This window comes from Rhinoraja longicauda, chromosome 3, assembly GCF_053455715.1.
Source record: "Rhinoraja longicauda isolate Sanriku21f chromosome 3, sRhiLon1.1, whole genome shotgun sequence".
Lineage (NCBI taxonomy): Eukaryota > Metazoa > Chordata > Chondrichthyes > Rajiformes > Arhynchobatidae > Rhinoraja > Rhinoraja longicauda.
Window position 1 is genome coordinate 79,815,627 of NC_135955.1, and position 13,523 is coordinate 79,829,149.

Below are 13,523 nucleotides of genomic sequence, written 5' to 3' on the forward strand. Positions count from 1 at the left end.
ACAACAAAGAAATAATCTACCAAACACAAATTTCCTTACTTTTTGTGCTATGTTTATATATATAGATATGTAGATATATATATGTATATATATATATATATAATGTGGTGAAAAGGTAGATTATCTTTTAAATGGTTTTAAACACCAATATCTTTTTTATGTTTTATACATATATATTTGAAGAAATACTGCCCTATCAGTAATATTGGAATCACGTTCACTTGCATCAAACAATGAACCTTTTCATTCTTAACACCCCAAACAAAGAACTTTTAATATGTAAAATGCCTTCATTTATTTACAATATTAAAAAAAGAAATTGCATTTACCTGCGCAAAGCCGACTATTCCATGGGCATCATCATTTGCTTGGATCACTATAGTCACACGATCATTAAAACCAATCTCAGCTCCACCTTTCGCATTTATGAGTCTGACTGTAAAAAATTCAGCATCTTCCGGCATTTCATCATCAAGAATATTTACTGCAATCACAGCTTCCTTGTCCCCAGGTTCGAAAATGAGCTCTTCAAACCTAACAATTTAAAGAATTGTAATGATCAATTATTATTTACATGAACAGTAGCATGCTATTATAATTTTAATATAATTACGTTGCCATTTTCCAGTTCGTCCTGTTGTTCTGCTTTCCCCCCACCCCATCTTTTCTCGGTGCTCCCCCTCTGTGATTCCTTCTGCTCTTCGACTCGATGCATCACTCATTTCCCTTTCCCCTGACTAGTCTGAAGAGGGTCTCAACCCAAAACATCACCTATTCCTTCTCTCCAGAGATGCTGCCAGTCCCGCTGAATTACTCCAGCTTTTTGTGTCTATCTTCTGTTTAAACCAGCATCTGCAGTTCCTTCCTACACACACCACCAGTGCATTTCCTTTGTTTTGTACATTTGTTCATCTTGTGTGTGACTGTATAAACTTTTCAACTATTCCGACAATAACAAATTAGTTTTCAATGTTTTCAAGCGTTCAATCGGAAGCAAAGACTTACTTATCCAGTGCAGTCATCATCTAGTGGACCGCACAGCAGGCAATTTACACGCGGCAAGGCTCCACCACCAACAAGTTAAATAAATAGGTGGTTTTCATGATGCTAGTTAAGTTTAGTGCAGCATAGTTTAGTTTGGAGATACAGCGCAGAAACAGGCCTTTCAGCCCATCAAGTCCGCACCGACCAGCAATCCCCGCACATTAGCACTATCCTACACAGACTAGGGACAATTCAAATTTTACGTCCGCAAAAAACCTGTATGTCTTTGGAGTGTGAGAAGAAACCGGAGGACCCGGAGAAAACCCACGTGGCCACAGGGAGAATGTACAAACTCCATACAGACAAGCACCCATAGTCGGATCGAACCCGGATCTTTGGCATTTAGTGCTGTAAAGCAGCAACTCTACCGCTTTGCCACCGTGAGGGATCAATATTTAGTGGATCGATAAGACTCCCTGTAAATCTTCAAATATGGTCATATGATTTTTAAACATTGTTATGAATAAATATGAATTCCGTCTGAATAAAAACAGCAACTCCAACATTCTAACGATAACTCATTTTCATCACTACAATGTCTGCCTTTATTATTTACTCAGGACCTTGAGTGAGGAAAGAACCGTTTAACACAAGACACAAGAACACACTGGTAAACCAAACTGATAATTAGCAAACAATGAATATTTTATAGTTTAATTATAAATAAAGAACTACATAAATAATTGTTAATTGTTAATTGCCATGGAAAATGCATTGAAATTAAAAATAAATCTACTCTGACATGATGATTATATCAATAGGCCCGAAGCTGAGAAACACATGCATGCATACCCATGTGTTATGACCTTGGAATTTTTCAAAGGACTTGACAGCCAAACTGATGTATGGTGCCACTTAATTACAATGTTATATTGGTGATAACGTTCATTACATTTTGGCAGTATATCAGGAAGAAATCCCCCACCATTGCTAAATAGGACCATAGGGTTTTAATACATCTTTTTAGCATTGACATTTTAACTCTAAAGATTGTTTCAGTACTGTATTGAAGCAGTGCCTAGATTTTGTGCTCAGGTTTGTATCTTGGGCTCGAACCCATAACTCTCTGACAGAGACCGTTAAGTCACAAGTCAAAATCGGAAAACCAACAACCTATTTAAGAAGATAAAGAAAGTTTTGTTCATTCATTATCTTGGATTTCAATGGACCACTGAGAAAAGAACTTCAAATTAAAGAAATTTGTCATTAAATTTATTTATTTATCATAAATTGAAAATCTATAAAGGAGTAGAAGGAAAAGAGACAATGGGTTCAAAATGGTAATATTACAGTTGGAGTTTAAATAGCTGAAGGCCCAGCTGTCAATTGTAGGACAAAGAGTTGAGGGGAAGGAGAGGAAATAATAAAATGAAGAAAAGAATAGGAGTCGAATACTCAGGAGCTCAAATCATTTTGCTACTCCAGGAGATCATAGTTGAGGAGGAATTGCTTTCGTCAGAGAGTGGCGAATCTATGAAATTAATTGCCACAGACGGCTGTGGAGGCCAAGTCAATGGATGTTTGTAAGGCGGGGATTGACAGATTCTTGATCAGTACGGGTGTCAGGGGTCATGGGGAGAAGTCAGGAGAATGGAGTTGAGAGGGTAAGATAGATCAGCCATGATTGAATGGCGGAGTGGACTTGATGGGCCAAATTCTGTCCCGATATGAACATATCATTAACCTTTGGGAAGGAGTCCTCATTCCCCAATGATGACCCCTTCTCCCGTCTCCAACAGACCCCCTCCTCTTGGACCCCCCCGGTTGGCCAACTACCCTCACTAGAACTTTTCATCTCCAACTGCCGGCGGGATGTTAACTGCCTCAAATTCTCCACTCCCCTGACTAACTCTAACCTCTCCCCTCCTGAACATGCAGCCCTCCACTCACTCTGCAACAAACCCTGACTTAGTCATCAAACCCGCTGACAAGGGAGGTGCTGTGGTAGTCTGGCGTGCTGACCTCTACCGGACTGAGGCCAGACGACAACTCCATGACACCTCTTCTTACTTATCCTTGGACCATGATCCCACCAACAAACACCAGACCTTTATCATCAGCACCATCATGGACCTCACCATTTCCGGCGATCTACCCTCTAATGCCTCCAAACTTATAGTTCCCCAGCCCCACAAGGCCCGATTTTACCTCCTACCTAAAATCCATAAACAGAACTGTCCCGGCAGACCCATTGTCTCTGCCTGCTCATGTCCCACCGAACTTATTTCCACCTACCTCGACTCCATCCTATCCCCCCGGTCAAATCCCTCCCCATCTACGTCCAAGACACCTCACTTGCTCTCCATCTCCTCGATAACTTCCGGTTTCCAGGCCCCCACTCCCTCATCTTTACCATGGATGTTCAGTCTACACTTCCATCCCCCACAACGATGGTCTTGAAGCCCTCCGTTTCTTCCTCGACCGTAGAACCAGCCAATCCCCATCTACTAACACTTAACAACTTCTCCTTCGACTCCTCCCACTTCCTCCAAACCAGAGGCGTAGCTATGGGCACTCGCATGGGCCCTAGCTATGCATGCCTCTTTGTCGGGTACGTCGAACAATCCCTGTTCCGGATGTACACTAGCCCCATCCCCGAACTCTACCTCCGCTACATCGACGACTGCATTGGTGCTGCCTCTTGTACCCATGCAGAACTCACTGACTTCATACACTTCACTTCCAATTTCAATCCTGCCCTTAAATATATTTGGACTATCTCCGACATCTCCCTCCTGTTTCTGGACCTCACCATCTCCATCACAGGAGACAGACTAGTGACTGACATCTACCACAGACCCAATATCATTAACCTTACTCCAGAAACAGATTTTTGCCCCATACCAATTAATAACTGGTTATATAACCTATTCATCTGGTATTTTATTTCATTCTTCACATGTTTAAATTATAATGTTTTATTCTTAATTGTTTACTGGATATCGTGTTGTTACTTGTGAGCAAAGCACTAAGGCAAATTCCTTGTGTGTAAACATACTTGGCTAATAAAATTTATTCAATTTATCATTACCAATTACTGGGCATCATTTGCCTCTTGCAGAAAAGAGCTTCAAACATGATTTGCCCTTGCATTAACTTTACTCCTGTAAGGACTGGTATGAATATTCAGGCCATGATTCCTCTATCTAGATTCTAAAAGTAACTGGTACTGTTGCCCTCACATGATAACTCTTAATCATCAAAATTTCAGACAATACAACTCTCCTCATAATTTAATCCTTGGGCATACATACCTGCAAAATTAGATTATACACAGTAACATCTGCTGCTTAGGTGTTGCAAGACTAACTTGCATCTGTATTCATTCTCAAGTTGCAAACAAGCATTTTCAGCCCAACTTATGCCATCGGATGACACAAGGAACTGCAGATGCTAGTTTACAAATAAGAAGCACAGAGTGCTGGAGCAACTCAGTGGGTTTTAATCCGAAACTTCCCTTATGCATGTATTCCACAGATGCTGCCATAACGCACTAAGTTACTCCAGGGCTCTTTTTAAAAAAGTTTATGTCATCCGGTAAATTGATTTGCAAATGATGAGGTATTTTGTTAGTATATCGAGGATTATACAGGGTGGGCTTACCATTACATCACACCTCAAACCGAACTGGTTGGCACCAGTGTTGTCAGACTGCACTAAGTGCCAAGCATTTAGTAGAAGAGCTACCACCTCACAATTGGCTAGAGGGAAACTCAGCAATTGCTATCATGAGAATTAGTCAAAATCTGCAAAGTCTTCACAGAGTCCTGTGGCTGGCATTAAGAATATCATCTGTACAGGTCTCAACCAGCTGCCCCTAGCTCAACGTTTCACTCAGAGGGTGGTGTGTGTATGTACAATGGGCTGCCAGAGAGGGTAATATGAGAGGGAAGAAGAAAGAGCCCACAGACAGACAACCTCCCAGTTAATAGACAATAGACAATAGGTGCAGGAGTAGGCCATTCAGCCCTTCGAGCCAGCACCGCCATTCAATGCGATCATGGCTGATCACTATCAATCAGTACCCCGTTCCTGCCTTCTCCCCATACCCCCTCACTCCGCTATCCTTAAGAGCTCTATCCAGCTCTCTCTTGAAAGCATCCAACGAACTGGCCTCCACTGCCTTCTGAGGCAGAGAATTCCACACCTTCACCACCCTCTGACTGAAAAAGTTCTTCCTCATCTCCGTTCTAAATGGCCTACCCCTTATTCTCAAACTGTGGCCCCTTGTTCTGGACTCCCCCAACATTGGGAACATGTTATCTGCCTCTAATGTGTCCAATCCCCTAATTATCTTATATGTTTCAATAAGATCCCCCCTCATCCTTCTAAATTCCAGTGTATACAAGCCCAATCGCTCCAGCCTTTCAACATACGACAGTCCCGCCATTCCGGGAATTAATCTAGTGAACCTACGCTGCACGCCCTCCATAGCAAGAATATCCTTCCTCAAATTTGGAGACCAAAACTGCACACAGTACTCCAGGTGCGGTCTCACCAGGGCCCGGTACAACTGTAGAAGGACCTCTTTGCTCCTATACTCAACTCCTCTTGTTACGAAGGCCAACATTCCATTGGCTTTCTTCACTGCCTGCTGAACCTGCATGCTTCCTTTCATTGACTGATGCACTAGGACACCCAGATCTCGTTGAACTCCCCCTCCTCCTAACTTGACACCATTCAGATAATAATCTGCCTTTCTATTCTTACTTCCAAAGTGAATAACCTCACACTTATCTACATTAAACTGCATCTGCCATGTATCCGCCCACTCACACAACCTGTCCAGGTCACCCTGCAGCCTTATTGCATCTTCCTCACAATTCACACTACCCCCCAACTTAGTATCATCTGCAAATTTGCTAATGGTACTTTTAATCCCTCCGTCTAAGTCATTAATGTATATCGTAAATAGCTGGGGTCCCAGCACCGAACCTTGTGGTACCCCACTGGTCACTGCCTGCCATTCCGAAAGGGACCCATTTATCCCCACTCTTTGCTTTCTGTCTGTTAACCAATTTTCTATCCATGTCAGTACCCTACCCCCAATACCATGTGCCCTAATTTTGCCCACTAATCTCCTATGTGGGACCTTGTCGAAGGCTTTCTGAAAGTCGAGGTACACCACATCCACTGACTCTCCCTTGTCAATTTTCCTAGAATCGGACAGAAAGGAGATGATGAGGATGCTGCTCTCCATGCATTCAAGTAGTTTTTCAACAGCTCCTTGATGAGAAACAATTGTTTTTGGAGATACTGTTTCAGAAACAATGGGGGTGAAATTTGCAATTTGCAATGACCATAGATATCTCAAGATCACTTGGACATTGGCACAAAGGTGAATAAGCCTCTCAATTTCATTGCCTTTCGATCTTTGCAGGCGAGTGCTAAGGATATCAGCAGCCTGTCTCAATTTGCAGAGTAGGTTAGAAATGTCACCAACGCTCCCCTCCTAGGGAGACAACTTTTCGCCTTCTCCTTGAATTGAGCAGCAGGCAGCAGCGGTATCAAGTTTTACTGTGATTGCAGACTCCCCTAATTCTAAGATTCATTGACTGAATCTTAGAAGAGTAACCCTTCAGTCCTTCAATGGCAGAATACCACTCCCCTGCACTTCCCCCAACTACTCTGAATAGGTTTTTTTCCTAGTATTTATCCAATTCCCCTTTGAAAGCTCTATTGAATCAGCCTACCCCTCGTGATCACAATATATTCCAAAGCTCAAAACTCAAGGCATTAAAAAATATTTTCCTCGCTTTATTTTGCTTAAACCCAGAGAACCCTGTGATTATTACAATAGTTTTTTCTCCTTACTGCCTTGAACCTACATTGTCACATTTCTTCCAACTTTCCCTCCTCTTCAGAGAACAACCCTGCTTCTCCAGCCTTTCCCTGTAATGCAAGCTATTTGTCCCTGGAATCATTCCAGTAAACTTTCATTGCAAATTCTCCAAGGTCTTTGCATCCTTAAAATGTGCTGATCAGAATAGGATACAATACTCATGGTTTTCTAAAAAATGTATTTTCGCTGTTACATTTGTATACTAAGAGAAGCACGGGATCACAGGGTTTTTTTTTAACCTCAATTTCTCAACCTGCTCTGCCACCATCAAAGATTAATGCTTGTATACAGAAAGGTGCCTTTATTTCTGGACCCCATTTAGAATTATACTCCGTCATATTATATTGCCTTTCTTCTTCTTACTGTGATAAATCAATTTACCCTGCGCAAGGTATAATTTTCTATGTTAAATTTCTTCTGCCACTTGTCTGCCAGTTCTATCTGAGTCATCTCTAAGTCTCGCGCTATTTTCCTCGTTGTTTACTATACTTCCATGTTCAATGTCATCTGTAATTTTGAAATTAAGCCTGTACATCCCAACACAAGTACTTTGTACAAATCATGAAAAACAGTAGTGTCCTGGCATGGATCTATAATGGTCAACATTAATTAAATACTAATCATTAACCACAATTCTGCTTTTTCTATCACCAAAGCAGTTTCTCATTCATGTTAATTTCTCCTTTTGATTCCATGGGATTTTATATTTCTGAGAAGTTATTACGCGGCACTTTACCAAATGCCCTTTGGTATTGGTGTATTATTGTCACATGTATTGAAATGTAGTGAAAAGCTGATGTTTGCATGCTATCGAATCAAATCAAATCATACCCTCCCCGAGTACTACAACCCATACACAAATACAAAAGAGTGCAATGAGAAAGATACCAGAGTGCAGGCCACCATTTTACAGGATGGTGACATTACAGTTACAGAGGAAAAAGTCCAAAGTGAAGTAGGTTGGAAGATGTACTACACCTTAGCTTACAGGAGGACCATTCAGTGGTCTGATAACAGCAGAAAATATTTAGTCCATATACATCAAATGCAACACCTCATTAACCCTCTGATATCTTAATGTTCTAGGCCTTCACCCAGAAATGCAGTACAGTAAACCTTTGCAGTAATGGACCTGTTCATAACAGAATTGAGTATTAATGGGCCAAATCTATTGCATCCAAGATTGTTTCACGAATGACCACTCGGTGGATGGAGCGATTCTTGCAGGTACAGTAACTTGATGTTGCTCTTGTTTCTTCTCCTTGCCCTTACTGCTGGATTAATGAAAGCTTTTGGAGTGCTTTTGAGAATTACACATTTGAATAATGTTTTTTAATCATTTTAACTTAGTTTTGCTTTGAGATACCGTGTAGAAACACCGAGACCCGTGCTGAGCACATTTGGACAGGTACATGGATAGGGCAGATTTAGGGGGATATAGGCCAAATGCAGGCGGGTGGGACTAGTGTAGATGGGGCATGTTGGTCACCATCAGCAAGTTGGGCTGAAGGGCCTGTTTCCATGCTGTATGTCTCTATGATTTGCGATCCCCCTTACACTAGTTCTATGCTACACACAAGGGATTATTCCGTGTCGGATAGAACTACCGCAGTGGTTCTATCTTTCTCCCACATAACTACTGTAGTGGTTCTATCTTTCCTCCCACTTTACAAAGACTAAGACATTGTGACAGCGCCGCCACCCCACAGCGCCAGAGACTCAGGACCGACCCCGGGCGCCCTCTGCAAATGAAATTGTAGTTCAAAAGTTCTTACCCTGGAATGAAATCTGATTCATTAGAAACAGAAGCCAGCTCATAGATCAAGGAATGTAAATTGCCCACTGAGGCAATGAGGGTTTTGGTTCCATTACGCGAAGGAGCAATGACAGAAACCATATGATTTGATGGTGGGAGTTTCACCACCGATGTAAATTGGTTGCTCACTGTGTTCCATGTGTAGAGATTTGACTTGTTTTCACTATTCAACAGGAGATGAACTGAAAGAAATTCGACAATTAATATTTGCAAAATATGCTCTTATCAGAAATAAAACATCATCTATGTCTATATATTTGGATTGCAATAGACCTTTTATTATGTACAACATAAGGCAGATTTCAATAGACAATAGGTGCAGGAGTAGGCCATTTGGCCCTTCGAGCCAGCACCACCATTCAATGTGATCACTCCATAATAGTTAATGGAATATTTTATATCAAAAGCACTTATTGTAGATATTTTTTTTAATGGTCTGGTGGAGGGAGATCAGTCTGTTGTATCTCCAGCACTACATTTCCAGAGGTAAACATACCATTCATAAATGATCACTACTGGAGGACTACACTTCCTGCAAATCCAATCCCAAATGACACCACTGAGATAACTAGCAAATTAATTACACAAAAATATGAATGCACACAAGGATTATGTACATAAGTCATTTGATCATACGGATAGATGTTTATGTGACATTCATTGCAGAGGCAATTGCAGAAGTATATGGTATGCAGTTGGACAGATCGACAAAAGCAAACTGCAGTCTAACTTTATCTTCATCTTCCCTGAGTGGTGCCTAATCCGAACCTTTGAGTTTGGTGATGAGAAATGGCACAGAGAGCAATCAACTTTGCAATAATTTCAAATCGTTAAAAATTAAGTTTCAATCATATAAATGATACAAAGTAATTGGAAGTTTTAAGAGCTCATCTTTCTGCACACCATTTATTTGTCATAAAGATTTGCATGTTACACCTGGTGGTGTGATGTGTTCAATTCTGCAACCTTACCAAAGCCAGAAGGAGGTGTAAAAAGGTGGATGTTTCTCACAGTGTTAACAGGAATAGACTGGACCAGATTTAAAAAGGGCTGCCCGGTCTTCCAAAAGTACACAGAGCAAGTAGTACGGTTGCCTGTAAAGCATAATAAATGCGAGCTTAGTTAATGCATTGGTGCACAGATAAACTGTCATCCCCAAAAAGAAATACAATAAATAATGGAAGAGCACGATTTAATAAAATCTATCTCAGAGTTCAAAATTAGATTATTTCTAACAAAATTTATATCTATACAGAATTGGCCAAGGAAACCTGTTATGAAAACATTTAAGATGTCTTTACATGCCTCTCTTTCTGCCATCAAATATTTTAATGACCTCACTTATATCCAGGTTTGTCCAGCACAGTATTTCATTTTAGTTTCTCTATCTCCACCATGGTCCACAAGATGGATGTACAACAATTTATCTCTATGCTGAACCAGAACCATTTGTCATCCAAGCCAGAAAAGTGTGGCACGTAACATACTTGGAAGGATATTAGTGAACCAGTGGCATGTTAATAAGAATCTCAGTGTGAACTGCCATGGTACAATTTTGTTCCGGTTCTAGCTGCTACTCCAATATCATAACCCCAACATCTTCAGCCAACAATATTAGAGCAGATCAATCACAATGAATAAACATGTTTTCTGAACTCAGGTTTATCAAATTCCATTTAACAATATCTAACTAAGAATAATTAACATAAAGTGGCAATTGACAATGTTTAATTAAGAAAGAATTCCAATATGAAAGGTCATAAGTCATAAGTGATAGGAGTAGAATTAGGCTACTCGGCCCATCGTCTAAGCCATTTAATCATGGCTAATCTAGCTCTCCCTCCCAACCTAATTCTCCTGCCTTCTCCCCATAACCTCTGACACCTATACTAATCAAAAATCTATCTATCTCTGCCTTAAAAATATCCACTGACTTGGCCTCTCCAGCCTTCTGTGGCAAAGAATTCCACTAAATAAACTTCTCCTCTGACTAAATAAATTTCTCCTCATCTACTCCTAAAAGAACATCCTTTAATTCTGAGGCTATAACTTATAGACAATAGACAATAGGTGCAGGAGTAGGCCATTCAGCCCTTCGAGCCAGCACTGCCATTCAATGCGATCATGGCTGATCACTCTCAATCAGTACCCCGTTCCTGCCTTCTCCCCATACCCCCTCACTCCGCTATCCTTAAGAGCACTATCCAGCTCTCTCTTGAAAGCATCCAATGAACTGGCCTCCACTGCCTTCTGAGGCAGAGAATTCCACACCTTCACCACTCTCTGACTGAAAAAGTTCTTCCTCATCTCCGTTCTAAATGGCCTACCCCTTATTCTTAAACTGTGGCTCCTTGTTCTGGACTCCCCCAACATTGGGAACATGTTTCCTGCCTCTAATGTGTCCAATCCCCTAATTATCTTATATGTTTCAATAAGATCCCCCCTCATCCTTCTAAATTCCAGTGTATACAAGCCTAATTGCTCCAGCCTTTCAACATATGACAGTCCCGCCATTCCGGGAATTAACCTAGTGAACCTACGCTGCACGCCCTCAATAGCAAGAATATCCTTCCTCAAATTTGGAGACCAAAACTGCACACAGTACTCCAGGTGCGGTCTCACCAGGGCCCGGTACAACTGTAGAAGGACCTCTTTGCTCCTGTACTCAACTCCTCTTGTTATGAACTTGTGGGAGAGTCTAGGACTAGAAGTTATCTTCTCCTAAGAAGTAGATAACTTCTAGTCCTAGACTCTCCCACTAGTGGAAACATCCTCTCCACATCCACTCTATCCAAGCCTTTCACTATTTTGTATGTTTCAATGAAGTCCCCCCTCGTTCTTCTAAGCTCCAGCGAGTACAGGCCCAGTGCCAACAAAGGCTCAGTGCCTCATTATAGGTTAACCTACTCATTCCTAGGATCATTTTTGTAAACCTCCTCTGGACCCTCTCCAGAGCCAGCACATCCTTCCTTAGATATGGTGCCCAAATTTGTTCACAATATTCCAAATGTGGCCTTACCAGTCCTCAGCAGTACATCCCTGTTTTTGTATACAAGCCCTCTTGAAATAAATGCTAGCATTGAGTTTGTTTTCTTTACTACCGATTCGACTTGCAGATTAACCTTTTGGGAATCCTGCACCAGCACTCCCAAGTCCCTTTGCACCTCTGATTTCTGGATTCTCTCCCCATTTAGAAAATAGTCTAAGCCTTTATTCCTACTACGAAAATGCAAAGGATCAAAATTGATATAATATTAATATCTACTTAAAACACAATTATCAATTAAGCAAATATGGTGGTGTTACCCAAGACAAGGTAGGTGTCACCCCCAACAGTTATGCTGCTGACGTGCGTTCCTGCATGGAAGGTCAGGTTCTGAGGCTTGCCGAATTGGTCATCGCTCCATTGAAAGAGGACAGATGCCTGGTTGTACTGCGAAACAGCCAGATAGAGGAGATTTCCTTGTTTAAATAGAGCAAGGCCAGAAGCACCACGAGTCGGTAGGTTTTGGTGCAAAATAAATGCATTCCCATCCCATCTGTAGATCTGTGTGCATATTAATTGAAACAAATTATTGACTTCTGATCTGAGCACATGATGAATTCATTCACTACCAGGAGAAAAAATTGTGGAATGAGAAGGTTTCATTTTTGTGCAATACAACCCGAGGAAATTTTAAAACAAATTGAGGAATAAGCTGGATTTCATCCAAACCTGTTCTCAAGCATAAAACATTTGAGAGGATATCCAAGTGTTAATCGGCTGTTCCAATTAGCATCCAAAGTGCACAGATGGCTATATTGTTTGCGTCTTTTTGGCCTATTTCAGAATATTTTGCGGCATCAATCTGTGCCAGCACCTGAATTACTTCAAGTCAGTCGTGGTCAGTACAGTTTAAAACTTGATTTAAACTTTGTACTTCAAGTTCATAAAAAATTCTGGAATATTCTGCTCTGTCTTCATAGAGCGTTTAGACAACATCAGGAGACCAAGTTAATCATTACACTTACAAAGTGAACAGCATTAATCTAATGATATTCCACTATGCCTGGTGCGTAGGGTGGATCTGGCACGGGATGCCTTATAACTTTGTCAACGCCCTTTATGTGGCAACTATTGCATACCTTCGGTATGCAAGCAAACAATTTCACTGTGACTTGTCAAATGTGACAATGTATTCAACCGTCCCGATGCGGGGAGTTTCGATCATCCCGACACGAGGGCTTGGACAGTCGGCAGCAGTGACTGTGGATGGTTCAACAGCCCCGACCCCGGGTGAACAAAGAGGAAGCTGATTGAACTTTATTACCTTCCATCACAGTGAGGAATGTGGAATCCACTGTGGTCGATGGTTTATGTTAAATTTTATTTTACGTGGCTGTGAGTCTTGTTGCATTTCACAGTATGGCTGTATGGGAACTCAAATTTCACTGTACCTTAATTGGTGCATGTGACAATAAATTGATCTTGATCTTAAATATTGAATTCAATTCAAGTATTCAATTTAATTCAATATGCCGTCCCTATTTTCATAACCTACAAAGCCCTCCATAACCTGGCCCCATCCTACCTGAACGACCTCCTCCACAGGCACACTCCCACCTGCACCCTCCGCTCTGCTGCTGCCAATCTCCTATCCCCCCACATCCGGACCAAACTCAGATCCTGGGGGGACAGGGCTTTCTGCATCGCTGCTCCCACCCTATGGAACTCACTACCCCAAACCGTTAGAGACTCCTCCACACTCACCACATTCAAAACATCGCTGAAGTCTCACCTGTTCAGTACTGCCTTCAACCACTGAAGGTCACCTCACCTTC

At 41.5% G+C, this 13,523-nt stretch overlaps 1 protein-coding gene across 1 annotated transcript in view; it reads right to left on the minus strand.

Moving 5' to 3' along the window:
- The window catches only part of adgrv1 (adhesion G protein-coupled receptor V1), a 385,526-nt gene that overhangs the window by 216,166 nt on the left and 155,837 nt on the right, over nucleotides 1–13,523 (minus strand). Inside the window, exons 49-52 of the mRNA XM_078397039.1 lie at nucleotides 12,009–12,249; nucleotides 9,674–9,796; nucleotides 8,662–8,884; nucleotides 330–534 (exon numbers count right to left, since the gene is read on the minus strand). Coding sequence (XP_078253165.1) covers nucleotides 330–534; nucleotides 8,662–8,884; nucleotides 9,674–9,796; nucleotides 12,009–12,249 — 792 coding nt within the window. The remainder of the gene's footprint in view (nucleotides 1–329; nucleotides 535–8,661; nucleotides 8,885–9,673; nucleotides 9,797–12,008; nucleotides 12,250–13,523) is intronic.